This window comes from Gorilla gorilla, chromosome 12 (assembly GCF_029281585.2).
Source record: "Gorilla gorilla gorilla isolate KB3781 chromosome 12, NHGRI_mGorGor1-v2.1_pri, whole genome shotgun sequence".
Taxonomy (NCBI): domain Eukaryota; kingdom Metazoa; phylum Chordata; class Mammalia; order Primates; family Hominidae; genus Gorilla; species Gorilla gorilla.
In genome coordinates, this window is record NC_073236.2 from 96,473,234 (window position 1) to 96,499,395 (window position 26,162).

The 26,162-nt window shown below is 46.0% G+C and overlaps 1 protein-coding gene across 15 annotated transcripts in view; it reads left to right on the top strand.

The window, feature by feature from the left end:
* Positions 1-26,162, top strand: part of THADA (THADA armadillo repeat containing) — a 368,672-nt gene that overhangs the window by 302,689 nt on the left and 39,821 nt on the right. For 12 of the 15 annotated variants that reach the window (XM_055377797.2, XM_004029147.5, XM_055377798.2 and 9 more), the window contains 5 exons: positions 3,739-4,118; positions 4,730-4,848; positions 5,180-5,252; positions 9,867-10,020; positions 17,036-17,167. In XM_055377797.2, coding sequence (XP_055233772.1) covers positions 3,739-4,118; positions 4,730-4,848; positions 5,180-5,252; positions 9,867-10,020; positions 17,036-17,167 — 858 coding nt within the window. The remainder of the gene's footprint in view (positions 1-3,738; positions 4,119-4,729; positions 4,849-5,179; positions 5,253-9,866; positions 10,021-17,035; positions 17,168-26,162) is intronic. The other 3 variants (XM_063695915.1, XM_055377806.2, XM_055377807.2) reach the window with 1 other exon arrangement.

Consider the following 26,162-nt stretch of genomic DNA (forward strand, 5'->3'; position numbering starts at 1 on the left):
CCTTCTTAAGGCCCCAGACCAGACAAATGGGTCTGGGTGTCCAACTCTCAAGTCCAGCAGACTATACTTACACTCAGCCTGGACTATATCCAGAACAGCCCAGATAATTCTTCCTGTCGTTAATTACAATTTTAAGAGCAGATTTCTGAGCCATATTTCTGACTGTGCCAAACAAATGAAATTCCTTTTGAATGTAATGCTGTCCTCTAGCAGCAGTGAGTAGGAAGGATAAGGAAATGGTACCTGGAGATGATAGTACTGTGCTCTTATTATTATTAGATTGTTATGAGATTCGGTTTTTAGACATTGAAACAGAGATGACACAGAGGTTGAAGATCCCAGCTGCCCAGGGTTTCCCCCACTGCTTTATAAAGATACTGCCTGGCTGGGCTCAGTGGCTCACACCTGTAATCCCAGCACTTTGGGAGGCCGAGGCGGGCAGATCACCTGAGGTCAGGAGTTTGAGACCAGCCTGGGCAACATGGTGAAACCCCGTCTCTACTAAAAATACAAAAATTAGCTGGGTGTGGTGGCATGTGCCTGTATTTCCAGCTACTCTGGAGGCTGAGACAGGAGAATTACTTGAACCGGGAGGCGAAGGTTGCAGTGAGCCAAGATTGTGCCACTGCACTCCAGCCTGGGTGACAGAGGGAGATTCTGTCTCCAAAAAAATAAAAAAATAAAAAGATGCCTCCTGGTGAGCTGGGAATTCTGCAGTGTCTGAGTTAAGAGTAGCGGTATGGCCGGGCACGGTGGCTCACGCTGTAATCCCAGCACTTTGGGAGGCTGAGGCGAGCAGATCACGAGGTCAGGAGTTCGAAACCAGCCTGTCCAGCATGGCAAAACCCTGTCTCTACTAAAAATACAAAAATTAGCCAGGCGTGGTGGCATGCTCCTGTAATCCCAGCTACTCAGGAGGCTGAGGCAGGAGAATCACTTGAACCCTGGAGGTGGAGGTTGCAGTGAGCCGAGATCGCACCACTGCACTCCTGCCTGGGCGACAGAGCGAGACTCCATCTCAAAAAAAAAAAAACAGTAGAGGTTTGTCTGCAGCCCCAGATGGTGACCTCCCTGGGGTCCCATCATGTTGGAGCCCAAGTCCAGTCCCCATTTTGCCCCCTGTGACAGACTTTGAAACAATTCGATGTGTTACATACTCTATATTTTTAAATCTTGAATTATTGCAAGTCTATGCAAATTTTCAATTTCAAATAAATTTTTCTGTTACCTTAATGTTTTACATTTGCATTATGTTTATGTTAGTTTTCTAGAAGTCAGCAGAGTTCTCTGAGTTATAATGAGATGATAAATATAAACGGTGTTTTATTAGCTATAAATGCATATCACTTAAATGCTGTCTGGTAAGCCAATCCAGTATAAACTTGTTAACATCTTGGGTACAATTGTCAGGATTTATCAGAGAATGCTATGAATATAATATCTAAATTTTGGCAAGGCATTTGGTGAAGTCTGTCCTAAGTTCTTGTAGATAAAACTTCATGGACAGAATGATACAATTAAGAGGATTCATAACTGGGGGATGACTCAAACCAAAGAGGGCTAGTTAATGAATTAGTGAGAGCCTGGAAGAGCGTTTGAGGCAAGGGCCAGCAGGGAGCCTGCTCACCAAAGGCCTCCACCCTCCACCTTGCCCACATTTTTAGTAATTATTTGATTTTGGGCATTTAGGCATTCCTGTGAAATTGAAGTTTGCCAACTACTTTGTATGCGTTTTTGAGATAGGGTCTCACTTTGTCGCCCAGGCTGGAATGCAGTGTCAGCATCATGGCTCACTGCATCCTCAACCTCCTGGGCTCAAGTGATCCCCCAGCCAGCTGACTTTTTATTTTTTGTAGAAATAGATTTTCACAGTGTTGTCCAGGCTGGTCTCAAACTCCTGGGCTCAAGCAGTCCTCCCACCTTGGGCTCCCAAAATGTTGGGATTACAGGCATGAGCCACCACGCCCAGCTGGTTTACCCAATTTCTATTAGATGATGAACATGTGTGAAGAACTGGGTGCTGGGAGGTACCCGAGACTCCTGCCCTAGTCCGCACCCTCATTCCCTAGTCCTGCCAGTTTTATCCCTTCAGTGTTTTTTTTTCTTTCTTTTTTGCCTTTTTAAATGATCACCTTGGCTTCAGACCTTCAGCGTTTCTTAAACCCACCTTCTCCTGATTCCTTCTGAACTTAAGACCCTCGTCATTTATTTCTCTCCTGGACTACGGTGCAGTAGTGTTGTAACTGGTCTCCCTGCCTCTAATATTGACTCCTCAACGATAAAAGCACTTCAGTGAAAATGGGCCCCTGACCTTATTGCTTAAAATAACCCCCCAGTGGCATTCCCTTGCATACAGAACTAGCTGCTTCACATTGTCTAGGAGGCTTTCTGTACTCTAGCCACATTTCTTCCCTGGCCTCATCTCCTGCCCTTTCCCACCTCAAATTTTATGCTCCAGTGTTATGGGATGGCCTGTAGTTCCCCACATGGTCCGTTCTGTTTCATGCCTTCGTTGAGCCTTTGCTCAGCTGGTTCCCCTGCCTTTGGTGGTGCTAACACATTGTCACCTGTCTTCCTCTTTGAGGCCTAGGTTATCATTTGTACCACTATATTGGAATTATGTGTTCATGCATTTCTCTTTCTCAAACTAGACTGACTATAAACTCCTTAAGGGCAGTGATCTTATTTAGCTCCTAGCACATAGTAAGCAGGCAATAAGTTTTTGGTTTTTTTATTTTTTTAATCAGAACTGAGAATATGAAAAGATCTCGGCAAATGAAAGGTAGACCATAAAACTTAACAGGAGGATAAAATTTAACAGGGATATACTTGGGCTTAAAATAAACAAACAAAGAAAACACATCTCGGCTTAAGTACTGAGTACAAAGTGGGAGAAAGATGACTCACCACCATCAGTAGACCATGTCAAAAAAGAAGGGCTGTGGTTTCAGTTGACTTTGTGCTCCATATGAGTCAACAGTGTGATGCAACTCCAGTTCAGAACAGAGAAAGTAATAGTCCTGCGGGTCAAACCATGCAGGAGATTTGTGATCCAGCCTATTGGCCATCCTTCAAGAGAGGATGAGGCATGTCCACAGGAAAGCAGCTAGAATAATGAGAGACAGTGACCCCATCATTTGAGGAAGGAAGTAGGAATGTTTCATCTGGAGAAGACAGAGGGGACGCAAGAATTGTAATCAAATGTCTAAAGAGCTGTCATTGGGAGCCTCAAAATGTAGCATTAGGCCAGTGAGTAGAAACACAAAAAGAACTTTTTGACAATTAGATCTACTAACAATGGAATAAGCTGTCTCATGAGCTGCAGGGTACTGTAGGGTTCAACCAAGAGCTTCTGGGAAGGGGTGTTACAGAGGGGAGCTTCGCCCCTGAAGGAAGTTTATACTAGATGTCCTCTTCTCATGGTCAGCTTTGAGGCTCGGTGATAAGAGGTCACTGAGTTCATATTTATTGAATGTTGAGGAGGGGTGCCAGGAACGCATTTTCTAATAGTAATGCCTTTGTGCCCCTGTTGGAAAAATTATACATTACCTAAATGGAAATTGTTGTGGACTAGAAGTCTGAACCTTAGAGGGCCACTCACTTATGATAGTGTTTGAAATCTGCTTATGGGAGACATCTGATGGCCTCACGCAGTGGATTCAGTCTTCATTCTTTCATGTCCTTTTGTGGAAATTTAAAGTGATTATCTCTTTCCCTTTTGCTTTTTTTGCTTCTTAGTTCTGGAGAGTCTTGGCTTCTGGGAGGAAGTCAGAGGCATTATCTCAGGATCAGAGCTGATAACGGGATTCCCTTGGGCCTTCAAGGCACCAGGCCTGCCCCAGTACCTCCAGAGCCTCACCAGACTAGCCATTGCTGCAGTGTGGGCCGCGGCAGCCAAGAGTGGAGAGCGGGAGAGGAATGTCCCCATCTCTTTCTCTCAGCTGTTAGAATCTGCCTTCCCTGAAGTGCGCTCACTAACACTGGAAGCCCTCTTGGAAAAGTTCTTAGCAGCAGCCTCTGGACTTGGAGAGAAGGGCCTGCCACCCTTGCTGTGCAACATGGGAGAGAAGTTCTTATTGTTGGCCATGAAGGAAAATCACCCAGAATGCTTCTGCAAGGTAAAGTCTCCAACATACTGACTGGCCCTTTACACTCCCCACATTCTTTTGTGAGCCACTGGAATGGTAGGATCATGAAGGCAAGATTGGGTTTGGGCTCTCCAGGGGCAATAGGAAGTAGATTCGGCAGCCAGTGGATAAGGACTCTCTTTTTATGGTGGTTGGCATGGCGTCATACCTAGAAGGGCACCAAGAAAAGCTTTTGATGATAGGGGTATTGATGGCAGAGATTAACCAAAGACAGAGCAAACCACTTTGGGATGTTTAGGAAACAGATCATTAAAAATTCACTGTAGAGTGAGTCAGAGGTAGTCTTTGCTGACATGGCTATTTCAGGGCAGATGGCCACCTGGGAAGCATAATCAAAAGGAAAGGGCACTGGCCTAAAATCAGGGCATCTGGCTCCCATCCCAAGTCACTAGAGGCCCTCTGGTTAGTCATTGCATCACGCTGCCTCAGTCTCCCAAAGGTATTATGGGGGAAATAAGAAGTCAGTGGGAGCCTTTTGAAAGGTAGACCTCTTGTTGATACAATTGATTATCATGTAACATCTAGAGACATCTCCCTGAGTATTTATTTCTCTTTTTTGTGTGCGGATTTGGCTTACACAGATACTGAAAATTCTCCACTGCATGGACCCTGGTGAGTGGCTTCCCCAGACAGAGCACTGTGTCCATCTGACCCCAAAGGAGTTCTTGATCTGGACGATGGATATTGCTTCCAATGAAAGGTTTGCCCCCAATACCTCCTGTGCAACCTTGGTAAGATGTATGGTCCCATCAGTCATTATGTAATGAACTTGCACACAATCCTGCCCTCAGATCTCAGGTCCTGTATTTCATTCTAAACCTCAGCCTAAGAGCTCTAAACTCAAGCAATAGAATGATGTCAGTGATTTGCATTAGTAACCAAAAGGTAATCGCTTCCGGAGGCATTTTTGTAACCAGGAGGTAGAGATTTTCAGTATTCACCTCTGCATGGATTACAGACTATCTGCAAAAACCGGTGTATGAAATATGTCTGATTGTAATTTTGTGGGGTTTTTTTGTTTATTTTTCTAGATCTGAAATTCAGAGTGTAGCTCTGAGACTTGCTTCCAAAGTCATTTCCCACCACATGCAGACATGTGTGGAGGTAAGGCTGGTTCTGATCTTGTTCCGGGACCTAGGATTTTTTGTTCTCATTTACTCAGAAGATGTCAGTAAAAGTGAACAGTCTTAGCAGGCAGAACCCCTGTGATATGTGTACGTAACATCTACAGAAATATTGTTCGTGCTGGTTTTTCAATTCGAGTATAACTTCAAAAGACTTCTTTGGACACCACCTTTCTTTTCTCTTGTTTTAGGCTTTTTTTTTTTTTTTTTTTTGAGATGGAGTTTTGCTCTTGTTGCCCAGGCTGGAGTGCAGTGGCACGATCTCAGCTCACTGCTACCTTTGCCTCCCGGGTTCAAACGATTCTTCTCCAGCCTCAGCCTCCTGAGTAGCTGGGATTACAGACGTGTGCCAGTGCGCCCGGCTAATTTTTTGTATTTTTAGTAGAGGCGGGGTTTCACCATGTTGTCCAGGCTGGTCTCGAACTCCTGACCTCAGGTGATCCACCCGCCTCGGCCTCCCAAAGTGCTGAGATTACAGATGTGGGCCACTGCCCCCAGCCTGTTTTAGGCATTTTTTAAATTAGAGTTCATAGGGGTAACAGAACCTTCCCCCCAAAACACATATGCCCAAACCCCTTGTTTTTTCCCCATTTCTCTAGCTGGACTCTTTATTTAAAGAGGAATAAGCATGTCAATTCCAAAAATATTTAGGATTGCAACCTAGTGAACTAAGTATGCAAATACATCGCTAAGGCTTAAATATTCCCCCAGAAGATGGCCCAGCTGGCTCTGGATGGAGGCCCAGATGCGCCCCACCTGTTTTACATGTCCTTTGGTAGTGAAATAGAACCGAAGTAAGAAAAACAGCTTCCTGGGAAGATATCTTAAGACAAATACATGCTACTTAGGTGCATACAAGAAAGATAGCACCCTCACAGAATCACAAGTAGAAGGCAGCCGATACCACAGGAAAATTACCTGAAGATCCAGATTCCACACAGCCACACTGATGGTGGTGGCATAACATTGTGGACCCTGAGCCCTTACAATAAACCTAGCACTGCTGTGTAGGTACTGAAGATACAGAGATGAACAGAGACTAGAGCTATAGTCTAATGAGAGAAAGTTACATAATTACATTAAATGCTCTAGTAACAAGGTGTGCCAGGGCCGTGGGAACCCAGAGGAGGGAGTGAGAGTTCAGAGGCTGAAGAAGACTTCATAGAGGAGATCATGAAGTTCAGAGAGCATGAGGCTGGGCAGAGATAAAACCAAGGGTAAGAATTAACAAGCAGGTCCAATTTCCTTAGATCTGTCACTCAAAGGCAAGCCAGGGAGCCAAACGTAGGAGGTCACTAGGAGCTAAAAAAGCCCCCAGAAAAGTCAGGTGGGGTGGAGGGAGTATAGGAATGGAGATGATTTGCTAAAAACTATAGCCGAGGAGGGGGAAAAAAAAAACGGCCAGACATGGTGGTTCACGCCTGTAATCCCAGCACTTTAGGAGGTCAAGGCAGGCAGATCACCTAAGGTCAGGAATTTGAGACTAGCCTGACCAACAGTGAAACTCCATCTCTACCAAGAAATACAAAAATTAGACGGGTGTGGTGGTGGGCGCCTGTAATCCCAGCTACTCGGGAGGCTGAGGCAGAATTGCTTGAACCCAGGAGGCAGAGATTGCAGTGATCTGAGATCATGCCACTGCACTCCAGCCTGAGCAACAGAGCAAGACCCTGTCTCAAAAAAAAAAAAAAAAAAAACACCAGGGCCGGGCACGGTAGCTCACACCTGTAATGCTAGCACTTTGGGAGGCTGAGGCGGGCGGATCACCTTGAGGTCAGGAGTTTCAGACCAACCTGGCCAACATGGCAAAACCCCAGCTCTACTAAAAATTACAAAAATTAGCCAGATGTGGTGGTACGCGCCTGTAATCCCAGCTGCTCAAGAAGCTGAGGCAGGAGGATCGCTTGAACCCAGGAGGTGGAGGCTGCAGTGAGCCGAGATTGTCTCACTGTACTCCAGCCTGGGCAACAGAGCAAGACTCCATCTCAAAAAAAGCAAACAAACAAACAAACAAAAAAAACACCAAGTTCTAAGAAGTCACCAGGCAGCCTAACAAGCCTGCCAAGGCATTATTCTTATCTAAAGCTGTTTTTAACCAGTTGTTATGTCCAGTACATGAATAAAGTGATATTTAATGAAAATTGGGAGTTTTCCAGGGAGAAAAAAATTAACAGAACTGTAGAGAAATAAATAAAAGATGCTCCTGGGGAAACATGAGTTTCTTGGTGCGTTGGGAATTAGCATCTTCCTCAAGGTCTAAAATACTCATCATGTTAGTTGCATAGATGCCCATAGATGATCAAAGGAATCATTAGTTACATTTTGAACATTTAAAGAGGTTCAGTTGATAGAAGTAAAGTACATCTGGAACAACAGTCCCTGTTCTAGAAAAAGTGAAAGAACAGGGTTTAAGTGATGAAAACAATCCAGATGTTTATCAGCTGATGAATGAGTAAGTAAAATGTAGTGTATCCATACAATGGAATATTATTTGGCCACAAAAATGAGTGAAGTACAGATACATCCTACGGCATGGGTGAACCTTGAAAACATTATGCTAAGTAAAAGAACCTAGTCGTAAAAGACTACATATTATCTGATTCTATTTATAGGAAATTTCCACTTAAAGGAAATGTCCAGAATTGGCAAATTGATAGAGACAGAAAGTAGATTAGTGCTTAGTCAGGGCTGGGGAGATGGGAGGATAGGGAAGTGGTAGATAAAGGGTGCAGAGTTTCTCTTTGTGGTGATGAAAATGTTCTGAAATTGACTGTGGTGGTGATTGCACATATCTGTGAATATATCAGAGTTTACTGCATTGGCCACTTTAAATGAGTGAATTCTATGGTATGTAAACTGTATCTCAGTAAAACTGTTACTGTTAAAAACAAGGAGCTGAAGGTTGAGTTGATCACCAATGTCCAATGATTTAATCATTCATGCTGTTGCAATGAAGCTTCCTTAAAAACCCTGAAGAATGAAAAGTTCAGAGAGCTTCTGGGCGGTGAACAAGATGCGCTCATGTGCCAGGGGAGTGGCACACCCCAAAGCTCCATAGGGAGAGGAAGTCATGTGCTTGGGATCCTTCTGGACCTCTCCCTGTGTATCTGTCTCTTCATCTGTTTCTTCATCTAGATTCTCATCTTTGTAATAAACTGAGAATCTAGTTTTCTAAAAGATAAAAACAACACTGCTTTGTTTAAACAATAGTGTTAGATGCTGCTTTATTTATTTATTTAGAGATGGAGTCTCATTCTGTCTCCCAGGCTGGAGTGCAGTGGCATGATCTTGGCTCACTGCAGCCTCCGCCCCCTGGCTTCAAGCAGTTCCCATGCCTCAGCCTCCTGAGTAGCTGGGATTACAGGCATGCGCCACCATGTCCAGCTAATTTTTGTGTATTAGTAGAGACAGGGTTTCACCATGTTGGCCTGGCTGGTCCTGAACGCCTGACCTCAGGTGATCCACCTGCCTTGGCCTCCCAAAGTGCTGGGATTATAGCCGTGAGCCACTGTGCCCGGCCTGTGATTCTGTTTTAAATGTTGTAATAGAAACATAAATACTGTGGCTTAAATCAGATAGAAACAGTCCAAAGCCAATGTAGCTTAACAGTGTTGAGTCACCAGGTTCTCATACTTTGTTGTTCTGCTGTCCTAAACACATAGTTTCTATCTTAGGGTCCCACCTGTTTGCTCCAGCTTCCACCATCTTGTCCTTGTTTAGCCAGCAGGAAGGGGAAACCCAAGAAATAAAGATCATGGGCGTTTCCTAAGGCATGACTTGAAAGTGCACAGATACTACTTCTAGTGTCATCCCAGTCTTCAGAACTTAATCACCTGTTACTCCCAAATGCAAGAGAGACTGGGACATGTAGTCTCTAGCTGGGTGCCCATGGGCCCAGCCAAGAATCTGGGGTTCTGTTACTATAGGAGGGGCATCTGGTTATTGGTGACAATAAGTTGTTATTTGCTGGACAGTCTTTCCCCACAAGTTTGGTCTTTACCAGACCAAATGTATGCCAGTGTTCTCATAACCTGATTTGCATCCAAAAAGACTAAAGGAAGGCCGGGAGCAGTGGCTCATGTCTGTAATGCCAGCACTTTGGGAGGCCGAGGCAGGTTGATCACTTGAGGCCAGGAGTTTGAGACCAGCCTGACCAACATGGCGAAACCCTGTCTAATTTTGCTAAATACAAAAATTAGCCAGGTGTGGTGGCACACACCTGTACTCTCAGCTACTCGGAAGGCTGAGGCAAGAGAATCACTTTAACCCAGGAGGCAGAGGTTGCAGTGAGCCAAGATCGCACCATTGCACTCCAGCCTGGGCAACAGAGCAAGACCTTGCCTCAAACAAAAAAAAAGACTAAAGGAACTTGTTGTCTAGTCATAGTGACTCCATCTTACCAAAAGACAAGTCAGATTTTCTTCCTTGGGCATATTTCTCTCTAGTTGGAATCGAAAAGCAACTAAAAAACAACTTTCTTTCCATTGAGCTAAGAGCTAATCTACAGGCCCAGTTTGGTGTAGGTCACCCCTAATTCTGTGTCAGCCCTTGTTGCATCTTCTGAACTACTGATAGGTACATTTTGTGCTTTTAGAACAGGGAATTGATAGCTGCTGAGCTGAAGCAGTGGGTTCAGCTGGTCATCTTGTCATGTGAAGACCATCTTCCTACAGAGTCTAGGCTGGCCGTCGTTGAAGTCCTCACCAGTACTACACCACTTTTCCTCACCAACCCCCATCCTATTCTTGGTAAGTGCGCTGAGACGGAAGTCTGTTGTACCAAACTCACTTAAAATATGAATAGATATTCTTGCCTAAAAAAAGGGAAGGTGAAAGATGGCAACATGAAACCTGCCTTTATGTCTTTCAGTTATATTCCTACCGTCTTAGTTCATGCTCTAATCATTTTCACGAACACACTCTTTTTTTTTTGAGACGGAGTTTCACTCCTGTCACCCAGGCTGGAGTGCAGTGGTACGATCTCGGCTCACTGCAACCTCCACCTCCTGGGTTCAAGAAATTCTCCTGCCTCAGTCTCCCGAGTAGCCATCACCAAACCCAGCTAATTTTTGTATTTTTAGTAGAGATGAGTTTTCACCATATTGGCCAGGCTGGTCTCGAACTCTTGACCTCAGGTGATCCACCCACCTCAGCCTCCCAAAGTACTGGGATTACAGGTGTGAGCCACCACTCCCAGACCACCAACACACTCTTAACCAGCCTCTTGTTTTTCAGCCTTACCCCTAAACTTTTTTCTACAAAGAGCCTCTTTATGAAATGCAAGTCTGTTAATTTCAGTCCACTATTTAAAACCTTTGTGTGGGTTCCCACTGCTTTCAGTATAAAGCCTAAACACCCTTTAGCACGGCTCATAAGGCCCTTCCTGTTCTGTCCCCTAGCCCACTCCTCCTGCCTTATCATCCACCACTCCCTAACACGGGCCCTATGTGTCATCAGTAGGGAACAGTTCTCTAAATTAAACAAACCACTGCTTGACTGACTTCTATTTGTCTTTCAAAACAGCCTAACTGTCCCCTCTTCCGGGAGGCCTATTGCAGTAATCTAGGTGAGAAATGAATGGATGAGTGTGAAGCTGTGGCAGCAAGGAAGAGAGAACAGGCTCAAAAGATTTAGGAAGTAGAATCAACAGGACTTGGTGGTATTGGGGTTGATATAGAGGAAAATTCAAGAATGACTTCTAGGCTTCTGGCTAAAGTGACTGGATAGGCTGCTGGTTGCATTCAGTGATTTTTAAGTTGAAGGTATCTGTATTAGTCTGTTCTCACACTGCTATAAAGAACTACCTGAGCTGGGCACAGTGGCTCACGTCTGTAATCCCAGCACATTAGGAGGCTGAGGCAGGTGGATCACCTAAGGTCGGGAGTTTGAGACCAGCCTGACCAACATGGAGAAACCCTGTCTCTACTAAAAATACAAAAATTAGCCAGGCTTGGTGGCACATGCCTGTAATCCCAGCTATTCAGGAGAATTGCTTGAACCCGGGAGGCAGAGGTTATGGTGAGCCAAGATCACGCCATTGCACTCCAGTCTGGGCAAGGAGCAAAACTCCATCTCAAAAAAAAAAAAAAAAAAAAACTACCTGAGACTGGGTAATTTATGAAGAAAAGAGGTTTAATTGACTCACAGTTCCATAGTCTTAACAGGAAGCATGGCTGGGAGGCCTCAGGAAACTTACAATTATGGCAGAAGGTAAAGGGGAAGCAAACACCTTCTTCACGTGGTGGCAGGAGAGAGAGAGAGCAGGAAGAAGTGCCACACACTTTAAAACCATCAGATCTCATAAGAACTCACTAACTGTCATGAGAATAGCAAGGGGGAAATCCGCCTACATGATCGAATCACCTCCCACCAGGCCCCGCCTCCAATTCAACATGAGATTTGGGTGGGGACACAAGTCCAGATCATATCATTTTGCCCCAGGCCCCTCCTGAATCTCATGTCCTTCTCACATTGCAAAATACAATTATCCCTTCTCAACAGTCCTCCACGTTCAGCTCATTTCAGCATCAGCTCAAAAGTCCACAGTCCAAAGTCCTTATCTGAGCCAGGGTAAGTCCCTTCCACCCATGAGCCTGTAAAATCAAAAACAAGTTAGCTACTTCCAAGATGCAATGGGGGTACAGGTGGTGGGTAAATGCTCCCATTCCAAATGGGAGAGATTGGCCAAAGCAAAGGGGCTACAGGCCCCCTGCAAGTTCAGAACCCAGCAGGGCAGTCATTAAATCTTAAAGCTTTAAAATAAATTCCTTTGACTCCATGTCTCACATCCAGGGCATGCTGATGCAGGGAGTGGGCTCCCAAAGGCCTTGTGCAGCTCTGCCCCTGTGGCTTTACAGGGTACAGGCCTTGCAGCTGCTTTCACAGGGTGGTGTTGAGTGCCTGCGGCTTTTCCAGGCACACAGTGCAAGCTGTCGGTGGACCTACCATTCTGGGGTCTGGAGGACGGTGGTCCTCTTCTCGCAGCTCCACTAGGTAGTGCCCCAGTGGGAACTCTGTGTGAGGGCTCTAACCCCACATTTCCCCGTCTATATTGCCCTAATAGAGGTTCTCCATGAGGGCCCCACTCCTGCAGCAGACTTCTGCCTGGACATCTGGGTGTTTTCATCATCCCTCTGAAGTTTAGGCAGAGGTTCCCAAACCTCAGCTCTTGCCTTTTGCACACCCACAGGCCCAACACCACATGAAAGCCACCAGGGCTTGGGGCTTGCACCCTCTGAAGCAATGGCCCGAGCTGTACCTTGGCCCCTTTTAGTCACAGCTGGAGCTAGAGCAGCTGGGACACAGGGTGCTGTGTCCCGAGGCTGCACAGAGCAGCTGGGCCCTGGGCCTGGCCTAAGAAACCATTTTTTCTTCCTAGGCCTCCTGGCCTTTGATGGGAGGGGCTGCTGTGAAGGTCTCTGAAATGCCCTGGAGACATTTTCCCCATCATCTTGGCTGTTAACATTCGGTTTCTCTTTTTTTTTTTAGATGGAGTTTCACTCTTGTTGTCCAGGCTGCAGTGCAATGGCATGATCTTGGCTCACTGCAACCTCTACCTCCTGGGTTTGAGCGATTCTCCCGCCTCAGCCTCCTCAGTAGCTGGGATTACAGGTGCCCACCACCATGCCTGGCTAATTTTTGTACTTTTAGTAGGGACAGGGTTTCACCATGTTGGCCAGGCTGGTCTTGAATTCCTGACCTCAGGCAATCCACCCATCTCAGCCTCCCAAAGTTCTGGGATTATAGGCATGAGCCACTGCACCTAGCCTTGGCTCCTCTTTACTTATGCAAATTCTGCAGCAGGCTTGAATTTCTTCCCAGAAAATGGGTTTTTCTTTTGTACCACATGGCCAGGCTCCAAATTTTTCAAACTTTTATGCTCTGCTTCACTTTTAAATGTAAGTTCCAGTTTCAGATAATCTCTTTGTTCATGCATATGAGTGTATACTTTTAGAAACAGCCAGGTCACATCTTGAATGCTTTGCTGCTTACAAATTTTTTCTGCCGGATACCCTCAGTCATCTCTCTCAAGTTCAAAGTTCCACAGATCTCTAGGGCAGGGGCAAAATGCCACCAATCTCTTTGCTAAAGCAGAGCAAGAGTGACCTTACTTCAGTTCCCAATAAGTTCCTCATCTCCATCTGAGAGCACCTCAGTCTGGACTTCATTGCCCATATCACTGTCAGCATTTTGGTCAAAACCATTCAACAAGTCTGTAGGAAGTTCCAAACTTTCCCACATCTTCCTGTCTTTTTCTGAGCCCTCCAAACTGTTTCAACCTCTGCCCATTACCCAGTTCCAAAGTTGCTTCCACATTTTCAGGTGGAAATGTCTTTATAGCAGTGCTCCACTTCCAGTACCAATTTTCTGTATTGATCCATTCTCACACTCCTATATAGAACTATCTGAGACTGGGTAATTCATCAAGAAAAGAGGTTTAATTGGCTCACAGTTCCATGGGCTTAACAGGAAGCAAGGCTGGGAGGCCTCAGGAAACTTACAATCATGGCAGAAGGCAAAGGGGAAGCAAGGCACAGCTTCCCATGGCAGAGCAGGAGAGTCAGAGAGCAGGGAGAAGTGCCACACACTTTTAAACCATCAGATCTTGTGAGAATTCACTCACTATCATGAGAACAGCAAGGGGGAAATCTGCCTTCAGGGTTCACTCACCTCCCACCATCCACTCCAATTCAACATGAGATTTGTGAATCCGAACCATATTAGTATCTTTGGGACGTAAAGGTGGAGATATTTTGAAATTAAATGGATGTACAGATCTTACCTGGTTTCCAGCATGTTGTACACCTCCATGTCTCTCCTCACTGCTACTCCATGTGTCAAGAGTAATAGGAAAGGGCAGCATGTCAATGATGTTTAAGGAAACCAAGCTTGAGAATATCCTAAGGAATTGAAAAGCATAGTTCTTTTTTTAAAAATTTTTAAATTGTGTTATTTTGTTTTTTGTTTTGCTTTTAAGCATAGGGTTTAATAAAAGGAAACCCCAGGTTCTACAGCCATGCTTCAACCCCAACCCTGCCCTCTCCTGCGATGTTTAATCCCATATTAACATGCTATGATTCTCTTCTCACCTATTAGTAGAATTATATTTTTGTGTACCTCTTCCATGCCCAGCCCTCAAGAATCAGACATGGTCACTGCCTCCAAGGAGCTTTCAGTATAGTTGTGGAGAAAGGATTTACAGAATAAAGGAAGGAATTGTTTTTTAGATAGTGAGATCCAAATTTTAAATGTTGTAGGAGTTCAGACCAATAAAGGGTCTCATGTCCCTGTATCTCTCTGGGAGACAATGTTTTCTTCAATATGGTTTTAACTTTTTTCTTCTTGGTGACTTCAGGCATTTTTCTTACAGCCAAAGAGACATTGAGAAGGGACCTTCTGTGACTGTGATTTAATCATGAGACCCGAAGGAATAAGAGCAAAGGATGACAAACCTTAGTCAAGCTTCTCCAGTAAAGTTAATACCATTTTGCAGCACATTTTCTGGGTGACTTTAACTACTCAAACCCTAGCTTATAACAGTTAAAATGTGTATGGAATAACCTGGAATTCTTTTGTGAAATTGGGTCCTGTGCCTACAAGAACAGGAGAAATAGGTGCAGTGACTCATGCCTATAATCCTAGCACTTTGGGAGGACGAGGCAGGAAGATCACTTGAGCCCAGGAGCTCGAGACCAGCTTGGGCAACACAGCAAGATCTTGTGTCTACAAATAATAAAAAAATTAGCCAGATGTCGTGGTGTACACCTGTAGTTCCAGCTACTCAGGAAGCTAAGGCAGGACAATTCCTTGAACCTGGGAGGTCGAGCCTGCAGTGTGAGCCATTGTGCCACTGCACTCCAGCCTGAGCAACATAGTGAGACCCCATCTCAGTGAAAAAGGTACTGAATAGGTAGAAGCAAAGGACCTAAAAGTGCATGAGAGGCCAGGCACGGTGGCTCATGCCTGTAATCCCAGCACTTTGGGAGGCTGAGGAGGGTGGGTCTACCTGAGGTCAGGAGTTTGAGCCTGACCAACATGGTGAAACCCTGTCCCTACTAAAAATAACAAAATTAGCCGGGTGTGGTGGTGCATACCTATAATCCCAGCTATTCGGGAGGCTCAGGCAGGAGAATCACTTGAACCTGGGAGGTGGAGGTTGCGGTGAGCCAAGATTGCACCATTGCACTCCAGCCTGGGCAACAAGAGTGAAACTTCATCTCAAAAAAAAAAAAAAAAAAAAAAAAAAAAGAAGTACATGAGAAAAGTCAAGGGCACAGCAAAGTCATTTAAGGAAAAAGAAAAATTGAAATGGACTAAAGAGGGAAGGATCTGAAGGATATAAATGATGACCATATTAAAAAGGAAAATATTAAGAAAGGAAGGTATTGAACCCTTACAGAACAACTAGAAAGAATGGAGACTGAAAGGCTGAGTAAAATTTAAATCAGATCTGTAACGAAAAGAAGAGAACGAAACCCCAAATGGAGCCACTGTTCTTATTGGTATGACTAAAGCATCAGTGACTCTGAAACCAGGTTCTCCATGTACAGATGAGGGAGAGGATAGACAAAGGGGAGTTCTTAGGGAAGCGTAGTTTCTCCATTGAAAGGATGGGGATGCTGCGTGGTGGTCTTCCATGGCCCTCCAATGATAACCCTCCACAAGCCCAGGCCCACCCCACCTGGACTAGAGGTACCCCTTTCTGGGAGGCCATGCTCACCTCTCACTTTCGTCATGAATTCTGTGTCAGTTACAGCAGTCCACTCTCATCTTTCCTGTTGTGAATCACAGCCACACAATTTTGTTCTTGACAACTCATTGCTTTGTGTTTTTGACTTTATATTCGTTTTGATTGCTCAGGACAAGATACTATCTTTTATTATTCATTGTCCACAGCAGCACCTAGCACAGGCTGACTAGACAGATCAGTGTCCAGGAGTAATGGCAGTCAGATAGTGGACCCCCTACATACATGGGACACAAGCTGCTGCCTTTATCGTGGGTCTCTTTTTTTTTTTTGGTCGGGAGCGAGGATGGAGTCTCACTCTGTCGCCAGGCTAGAGTGCAGTGGCGCGATCTCAGTTCACTGCAACCTCTGCCTCCCAGGTTCAAGCGATTCTCCCATCTCAGTCTCCCAAGTAGCTGGGAATACAGGCGCCCATCATCACGCCCAGCTAATTTTTGTATTTTTAGTAGAGACGGGGTTTCACCATATGGGCCAGGATGGTCTCAGTCTCCTGACCTCGTGATCTGCTCTCCTCGGCCTCCCAAAGTGCTGGGATTACAGGCATGAGCCACCACACCTAGCCTCTCTTTTTTTATTCTTGCCCCCAGAGCATAATCTTGATTGATGCTTTACTTTCAGAATTTATAGGCTCAGACACTTGAATCAACACTGGGCTAGTTTCTCCAAAGCAGTCTTATGCATAAAGTTTTCTTCTAGAGAATCAGGACTCAACTAGGAGAGCAGGGCAGAGGGTCTTTGTCAGCTGGGCAGCATCTTCTGGAGGCCTTGCCTAGCGCTGGTTGCCTCCGGAAAGCCTACATCCTCACCCCCAAAAAAGGCATTTCCAAATCTGCTCCCTTAGGAGTCTGTCTTTGCCAATGTTTGTCTAACACTCTTTCTATCTTAACAATACCCAGAAGAAAAGAGATAGCTGTAACTCATTCAATGCTCCTCTCTTCCACCAGGCATTTGAAGCAGTATTTGCACCTGCCTGTTAATTGCATTCTAGGTAATTCAGATTCCTTTTGGTCTTCTTAGAGTTGCAGGATACACTTGCTCTCTGGAAGTGTGTCCTTACCCTTCTGCAGAGTGAGGAGCAAGCCGTTAGAGATGCAGCCACGGAAACCGTGACAACTGCCATGTCACAAGAAAATACCTGCCAGTCAACAGGTACCTCGTTCTTATCCTTTCGCATTGTCTTATTGCTGTAGGATAGAGGTTGGAACAGTTTTCTATAATGAGCCAGATAGTATCTTAGGCATTGTTGGTCATTTGGTCTGTGTCTCAACTCTGCCATCTTAGTGGGAAAGCCACAAACAGTAGGTAAACAAATGGGCGTGACTGTGTTCCAATAAAACTTTGCTTACAAAAATAGGCAGCTTCTCAGATTTGGTCTACTAGCCGTAGTTTGCTGACCCCTGCTCTAGGACATCCTAAAGAAAAATTATTTTTAAAGGTAGAAATTTAATAAACTGTTAGGTCTTTTGCTGGTTACGTTGTCTTCGGTTTTAAATAATGCCAAGTCTCTATTATCTGTGTGGTTCCATAACTCAGGAATCACAAAACCATCATTTTGTTCCTGAGTTTTTACATGTGACAGAAAGCGACAAATGATTATGTGTACGTTAAGTTTCTCTACTTTGTGTCCTAGCTGCTCATTTGATAATGACATGAACCCAGGAGGGAGGAGGGGAGTGGAAAGAAGAGCACCCTAGCTGGGTAGTCCTGAGGTCGCAGCCGTCATATAAGCGGTTACAGCCCCAGGCCCAGGGTCATGTGCATGTAATGGCAAATGCTACGAAAGCTAAAAGGAACTCAGGCTGTGGGTAGAAAATGGGCTGCTGGATGGAAGAGACAGGGGGCTGATGGAGTAGAAATAAGGTCACACCTCTGGACAAGTGGCCATCTGGGAGGGTGCCTGCTTTAGCAGACTCGGATTCTCTGTGCTTGGGGCTGGGTGCCAGGAAAGGTCTCTGGATCAGCGGTCCCAATGAGAAGCAAGAACACTGTTTTGAGGCAAGGGATCAAAGCTGAGCAAAGAAGTTCACCTTAATAGACAGCAGAATGAGAGAAAAGGAGGCCAGATAAGCCTTTGTAATTGATGCAAGGCCCCTCATCAGTTACTGTGGCTGGGGCTGCTTGCCAAGGCAGGACACAGGACTGTGTTCCCTGGAAGCCTCCCCAGATGTGTGAACCTTCCAGGATCTGAATCCTCTGTCAGAATGGTCTGTGTACACTTCTCTGCCTATGTGGAAGAAGCTAGTTTTGGAATAATCTCTCAGTGATACCGCACCAGGGCAGGTTTCGCCTAGATCAGCTTTTCCTCTCAGCAGGATAGCATTTGGAACAGAGCTGCAAGTGATATGCAAGCAGGCACCCCTCAGCCCCCAACCTGCCAGACTTGCCCAATAGCTAAAATTCTGCCATTGGCAATTTATTCATTTTTCCAATTGCAGCATTTGCTTAGAAGGACACACAGAAAGCCTAGTAAGTGCTCAGTAAATATTTGTTGGAATATAATACTCAGTAGATTCCGCACCCAGCCCTGCTTGATTTTCTTAAGCATAAAATATAGATCTTTTTCTTTAGACTGAAAAGTAGCTGAGGACTGAGAATCACCCCGATTTTTTTCTTTAATCAGAAGTTAGGCAATTGATTGGTCAGAACAATATTGTCTTGTTTTAGGCCAGGCGCAGTGGCTCACGCCTGTAATCCCAGCACTTTGGGAGGCTGAGATGGGTGGATCACTTGCGGTCAGAAGTTCAAGACTAGCCTGGCTAATATGGTGAAACCCCATCTCTACTAAAAATAGAAAAATTAGCTGGGCATGGTGGCGGGCACCCGTAATCCCAGCTACTCAGGAGGCTGAGGCAGAAGAATCTCTTGAACCCAGGAGGCATAGGTCGCAGTGAGCTGAGATAGTGCCACTGTACTCCAGCCTGGGTGACAGAGCAAGACTTCATCTCAAAAAAAAAAAAGAAAAAAAGAAAAAGAACAATATTGTCTTGTTTTACCATCTCTCAAGGATATCAAGTGCTGGTGGTAACTTCACATTCCTTCAGCATATAAGGATTTTGTAGAATACACTGCTGATGTTTTCCTCTTTGGTGTTCCAAGTTAATTACGATTGAATCTTGACTACCTTAAAAGTACATGTTGTTTCTTTTGTCCCCAGATCGGTGGTTGACTAAATGCCACAGTAAAATAACATTATTAAGTTGTGTTAATATTTAATGTCTTCTTTGAGGAGTTAAAATTACAATGAAAAAATTAAAAGTTAATTCTCAGTTTTCCTCGAAGAAAGAAATACAACACAAGAGCTCCACACCTCTGAGATCTCCCACTGTCAGTGAGGTTGGATGCAGACAGAGCTCTGCTCTCGGACCGTCTCCTAGCAGCCTGCTAGAGGAGCTTGGGGAAGTAGGAGGTGCATTCTGTGGGGTCTCTCTGGAAAGGGTCTGGAGAGTGGAGTGGGCCCAAAGGAAGGGAGAGATGTGACACAAATGAGAGCAGAACAGTCAATGCAGAAAGAGAAGTTGTAGCCAAAGCCCTGAGTTGGGGAGAACCCGGGAGCTGATTGGGCAGCAGTGAGTGGACTTTTGTGGTCAGAACACAGGCTCAGGCCAGGCAAGGAAGCGGAGCAGGAAATGAACTGAGCAAGGCAGGGGCACTTGCTTGTGGGATGGCTCATTGCCAAGGCCCGATCTTCTGCAGGTAATGGGAAGCTAGAGAGGGTTTAAAGCAGGAATGAGGTGGGAAGGCACTCAGAGGAGACTGATGTTACCGGAGACATACTTGTGGAATCTCTGGCAGCAGTGTGTGTGATGGGCCAGGGCTGGGGCTGAGTGAGGGGATTTGCCAGGCAGGGAAATCAGCTGGGGGCTGGCAGCAACAGTCCTCTCCAGCTGCTCTCAGTGGGGTTGGGATGGAGAGGAGAGGACTGATGTGTGAGAATACTGGTTGGGGGTTGGGTAATCTCAACATGGGGACTGCTGCTGTGGGAGGTGGGAGAGAAGGGAAAGCATGAGGTGACTTCAGAGTTTCAAACCTGTGAGGTGTCCGGGGGAAAATAACAAGGCATGCCTCTGGCACTGATGTAGAAGTCAGACTGTGGCATTCCAGGAAGTGAAACTACCAGGAAATTGGGAAAGGCACTCAGAGGCCACAAGTCACTGTGATCCAGGACAAAGTTTTCCTTAGGTCTTGGAGAGCTCAACATTCGAAAGGGAGAGGGCAAAGGGAGACCTTTATCTGCTGTGGGAACAGAATAAACTGTCTGGGTTCTGTCCTGCCTTCCTCAGAACGCAGCACAGCTATCCTGGGATCTCCAGTGCTCCTTAACAGATCTAGTTATCGGTCCCCACGGGCACTTTCTGGAACCTGTAGAAGAGGCAAGCATTAAATGCAGTCATTCAGACTTCCTCACCCTAAGATATCCTTTTGCATAATTGGCTTTAGGTCTAGATTTGATTAATTAATGATTCTAGAAGGCCTGGAGAAAATAATGCCATAGCCGGCCCTCCTGAGAACAGATTTCTTATTCACCTTTTTTGCCTGCTGGAATCTCCTGCACATGCTGCAGCCCACACAGGGAAGCATGAAACTCACAGCCTGTTAACAACTCTCTCCCTGCAATGTCCAAAGCACCCTCAGCCCTTAGAAGTATGGACATCAGGGAGCCCCAACTGCAGGACCCTCTCTGCCCCTCCCTCCCCACTCTATACCAATCATGGAGCCTGCAGAAGGGAAAGGAAGAAATGACATTTCCAGGACTTAAGAGTAAGGTATTGAAATTTGTAGCTAGGAGAAAAAAAATTTGTGGGCTGGACTCCAGGCAAGGCTCTGCCTTCCTCCTTTCCCTGCTCTGACTTCAGGCCTTGAAATGCTCAGGAAAGAGCTCTAATGCTACAAGAGCAGGAGATGCTCAAGGCTATCTCTGCAGCTCCCCACCCTCTTCCACCAAGCGGCCACTCGGATCTGTTTTATATACCACATCAGGCATTTAATGTCAGATTTCATTTGAACAAAGGCCTCTGTGTGGGAAAAACAACCTGGACAATACTTAACTTTAAATCCTGGCATTTGCGTGATTCTTAAGTTAGGCAGAGTTCTGGGTGAGAGCAGCAGGAGAGGAACCCATGAAGGTACAAATTTGTGAAGCTGCCTTCAGAGGAAGGGAAGATAAGAAAGGTATCTTAGAAGGTTAGAAAGAATCCAGTGATTGGGGTTCTTCCATAGCCTTTCCTACAAGCCAGGCGTACCTGAGCCTTTTCTTTTTGCAGAGCTCTTTCACTCTGATGCAAGTTATCTGGTGTGGCTTACCTGGAAATACTGCAGAGAGTTAGACAGAAGGACTCCAGGATGGGCTTAAGGATGGCTAGATCAGGAGGTCCCCAGGCAGAACCACATACGTTCCACTTAGCAGAGGCAGGGTGCCTCTGGGAGCTGGATGGGCCATGGGGACAGGGCAGGCAGGGGGATGGCTTTCTGGACTTCCCTCAGGCTTCTTGCTTTTCCTGGCACTGGATCTCCCCCTTTCTTGCTCTTTCGGCTTCAGCCACTGTTGGCCACCTAATTTAGATGGCCTGCTCCCATTCCCGTCTCCATTTGTGAGGCTCAGAAAACAGTTTCTGGCCAGGTGCGGTGGCTCACGCATCTAATCCCAGCACTTTGGGAGGCTGAGGTGGGCAGATCACCTGAGGTCAGGAGTTCAAGACCAGCCTGGCCAACATGGTGAAACCCTATTTCTAATAAAAATACAAAAATCAGCTGGGCATAGTGGTGCACGTCTGTAGTCCCAGTTACTCGGGAGACTGAGGCAGGAGAATTGCTTGAACCTCGGAGGTGGAATTTTCGCAGTAATGCAGTGAGCCAAGATCACACCACTGCACTCCAGCGTAGGCAACAGAGTGAGACTCCCTCAAAAAAAAAAAAAAAAGAAAGAAAAGAAAGGAAAACAGTTTCTGCTTGAGTTGATACAGGATAAGAGAAGGCACTGAGCAAGGAATTTTAAGGCGTGCCAGATTTCATGCCTGTTGTCAGTGTTTTGGTTCAAGAAGGATGACTTCTTGGTAGAAACTTTCTTATGAAAAAAAATATATAAGACCTTTAAAGGGGATAGTGGACAGGCAAGCAGGCAGATCGGCTGTGGCTCTTTTTCTTGGAATACTGTCTCCAAGTAGTTCTGGTCCCTCTCTCCTAGCAGGCCCCTTGCCCACAAAAAGTCATGTAAAACTTCTGCTCATCCTTCCAAATATGGACATTTAGTGGGAATGCATTAAATCCCATCTTCTCGACAGCACCCTTGCCCTCCAGGATCTCCCCATTCCCTGAGCCGCTGCAGCATTTGGTTATTGTATCATCACAGAGCCTTTGCTGTTCTACGCTTTTATCATTTTCCCTTTCCTGTGCTTTAGTTCTCTCTTCCCAACTAGCCCTCATGAACTTAGAGACTGTTTTCTATTAGGTACACAGTGGGTGCTCAATTTGTGTTAATGGATTGATTTTTCACCACAGTCAGGTGGCAAAAGAAGCATGAGAGTACGCTTTGAAATAAGAAAGCTTCAGAGCAAGCAGGCAGACCCTCTCTGCTGGAACCAGCTCAAGGGGCAGCGTTTTTCACTGATTCATACCAACTAGGGTGGCAGTCTTGCTGACTCGCGCACTGTCCGGGTCTGGTAGGCTGAGTTTGCAGCCTGTAGTGTTGGGTCCCTCCTCACTCTTACCTCTGAAGTCAGGGTCTTGAATTACAGGACCAGAAAGCCAGCCTGGGGCTGCAGGGACCATGCCCATGGGTTATCTGGGAGACACCAAAGGAGCCTCCTGTGCTTGGCATGGTGACCCATAGAGACTGGAATAACAATGGTGTTTAGGAGGGAGGTGGAAGAGGGGAAGTAGGAGCGAGATGTAGAAAAATGAGACTCAGAGGTTAGAGAAGGGAGCAGTAGGCAAGTGGCATTGTGAGGTTGAGTCCAAGCAGCCATGTAGCCAGGGCAAGGCAAAGAAGGAAAAAAACAACATCTGCACACATGTATACATGTGTGCATCATCGTCACCCACACAGAGCCCGTGAGCCAGCATGAAAGGATGAACACTTGTCATATGCCCCGACCCTTGAGCAAACAGGGAGGGAAGCCTGGGAGGAGAGAGATAGGAAGGCCTGGGTCACTGTGACATTTTCCAGTGGCCCTATGGAGTGAGACAGCTCAGTCAGCAAAGCCCCAGGCCTGTGGGACTTCACACTGAGTCACAGAAGGTTCCACTCCCGGAACCTCTAAGGCTGCCCACCAGTCTCAGACCCGCAGCAGGCCCTGTGCTTTTTTCAGTTCCTGCCAGATCACAGAGTCAGGCACTAGAAGGGCTCTGCAAGTACTGACTGCCTCCCTCTTCCTCCTGCCTTCCAGTAGGCTCTTTCCTAATCAACTCAGGTATATCGCCTTCAAAGTGCCCTTTCTGTTCTGTGGTGCCAGAGCCTGGCCCCAGACTCAATATTGTAGATGTACCAAGTACCTTTTTCTAAAGAAGAATGACCCAAAAAAGTTAAGAATCACTTTACTAGAATATATCCTCCTACCTATCTCCAAGCCTAGCCTAAATTCCTCTTCAGATGAGTTAAACTTATTTGCCTCCATCATTTCTTTTTCTTCTTTTTTTTTTTTTTGTTGTTGTCGTTGAGACAGAGTTTCACTCTTGGCGCCCAGGCGAGAGTGCAGTGGTGGTGCAATCTCGGCTCACCGCAACCTCCGCCTCCCGGGTTCAAGCGATTCTCCTGCCTCAGCCTCCCGAGTAGCTGGGATTACAGGCACACACCACCATGGCTGGCTTATTTTGGTATTTTTAGTAGAGATGGGGCTACTACATGTTGCCCAGGCTGGTCTTGAACTCCTGACCTCAAGTAATCTGCCCGCCTTGGCCTCCCAAAATGCTGGGATTACAGGCGTGAGCCACCGTGCCTGGCCATCCATCATTTATATGTGTCTACTTTAAAATTCTAAATTGGGGCTAGGCACAGTGGCACATACCTGTAATCCCAGCACTTTCGGAGGCCGGGGCAGCCAGATCACTTGAGCCCAGGAGTTCAAACCCAGCCTGAGCAACATGGGGAGACCCTGTCTCTTCAAAAAAATTTAAAAATTAGCCAAGTTTAGTGGTGCATGCCTGTGGTTCCAGCTACTGAAGAGGCTGAGGTGGGAGGATCACTTGAGCCCAGAAGGTCGAGGCTACATTGAGCCATGATCATGCTACTGCACTCCAGCCTAGGTGACAGAGTGAGACCCTGTCTCAAAAAAAAAAAAAAAAAAAAAAAAAAGCACAAAACCAAAACTCTAAATTGTCTTCTGACCCCTTCTCTTACTCCTACTTAAGATAGTCTACAGATTTTTCTTACTATTTAAGTATGAGATGAGAAGTGGTCAGATCAAGGGTATTCAATCATTCACTCGTTCATTCATTCAACAAATACTTACAAAGTGCCTGTCCGCCAGGCTTGTTTCATGTGCTGGTCCAAGCCACCACCATCTCTCCCCAGACTTCTACAGCCTGGTCTTCCTGCCTCTATTTTTGTTCGTTACAATTCAGGCTCACTTCTTCAGGAGTAAAACAGATGATACTGCTCTCCTGCTCAGAACTCTCTCTTGGCTTCCCATCTTAATCTGGGTAAAACCCAGACTCCTAAGGCAACATATAAAATCTTACCCAGTCCAGCCCCTGCCGCTCCTCCCCTAGCCACTCCAGCCATCTTTGGGGTTTTCCAACTCCAGAGCCCATTCCAACCTCAGGGCCTTTGCAGTAGCTGTTCCCTCTGCTTGGAATATTCTTCCCTTGTCCTGCATGGCTGACTCCTTCATATCATTCCAATCTCAGCTTCAGTGTCATCTGCACAGGGGGCCTGCCTTGACCTCTCAGACTACAGTAACCACCCAGTTATTTGCTATCATTCACCCCACTGGTTTAATTATCTGCATAATTTTATTTATTTGTTATTTGTTTCTCTCCACCGGAATAAAAGTTCCAAGAGAGGCCGGGCGTGGTGGCTCACCCCTGTAATCCTAGCACTCTGGGAGGCCGAGGCAAGTGGATCACCTGAGGTCAGGAGTTCGAGACCAGCCTGGCCAACATGGTGAAACCCCTTCTCTACTAAAAATACAAAAATTAGCTGGGCGTGGTGGTGCATGCCTGCAATCCCAGCTACTCGGGAGGCTGAGGCAGGAGAATCGCTTGAACCCAGGAGGTGGAGGTTGCAGTGAGCTGAGATTGCACCACTTCACTCCAGCCTGGGCAAAAGAACGAAACTCTGTCAAAAAAAAAAAAAAAAAAGTTCCAAGAGTGTAGGATTTCTGTCTTGTTTGTTTGCTGCTATATTCTCAGAACTTGGCACATAATAGATTCTCAATAAGAATCACTGTTTGATGATCAATTGAATGAATGAATTGAGGAATGTATCTATCAAAGTAGTTAAACCCAGTAAGAAGCTTAGTGTTTTTCAGATCTACCTGGTGGGGGAGCTGTTTGGATTTTATGTTATGAAATTGCCCTGAGGTCACAGCATTTTCTTATTATGGCAGATTAAATCGCCTGCCTTAGTCCTCACTTCTTCCTAGAGACGTTAATTCAACAGCTGATGAGGAACTGATGAAGCATCTACTAAGACTGGCCACTGTAGAAAATCCTGGACTAACTCTGTGTCTCCCTTGTCATTCCATACTGGGTCATGCAGGATGGAATTTCTTGAGCAAGAGTTTCATCCATAGGGACCCACATGCCTAGCACAGGGCCGGCCCTGGGAAGTGCCCAGCAGGTGGATACTTGTCAGTTGCTTATCAGGTCCCAGGTGAGAGACCAGAGCCAAGGCTACATGAATCGATCTGGAAGGCCTAGGGGAGGTGGCCCCTTCCTCCCAGAGCCCAGTCTGCTCTTTCCCACTCTGACCAGGCCGGTGGGGGGACAGGGGAAGGAGAACCTCATCACCTCCCTCTTGATGCTCCTGTTTCAGTTTATCCCCTTTGATCCTCACAACACTGTGAGATACTTTATTATTTCCTCCATTTTATTTATATTTTTACGTTTTTAAAGGTGGGGTCTCATGGCATCACTCTGGCTGGAGTACTGGTGGCTGTTCACAGGCACACTTGTAGCTCACTGCAGTCTTGAACTCCTGGGCTCAAGG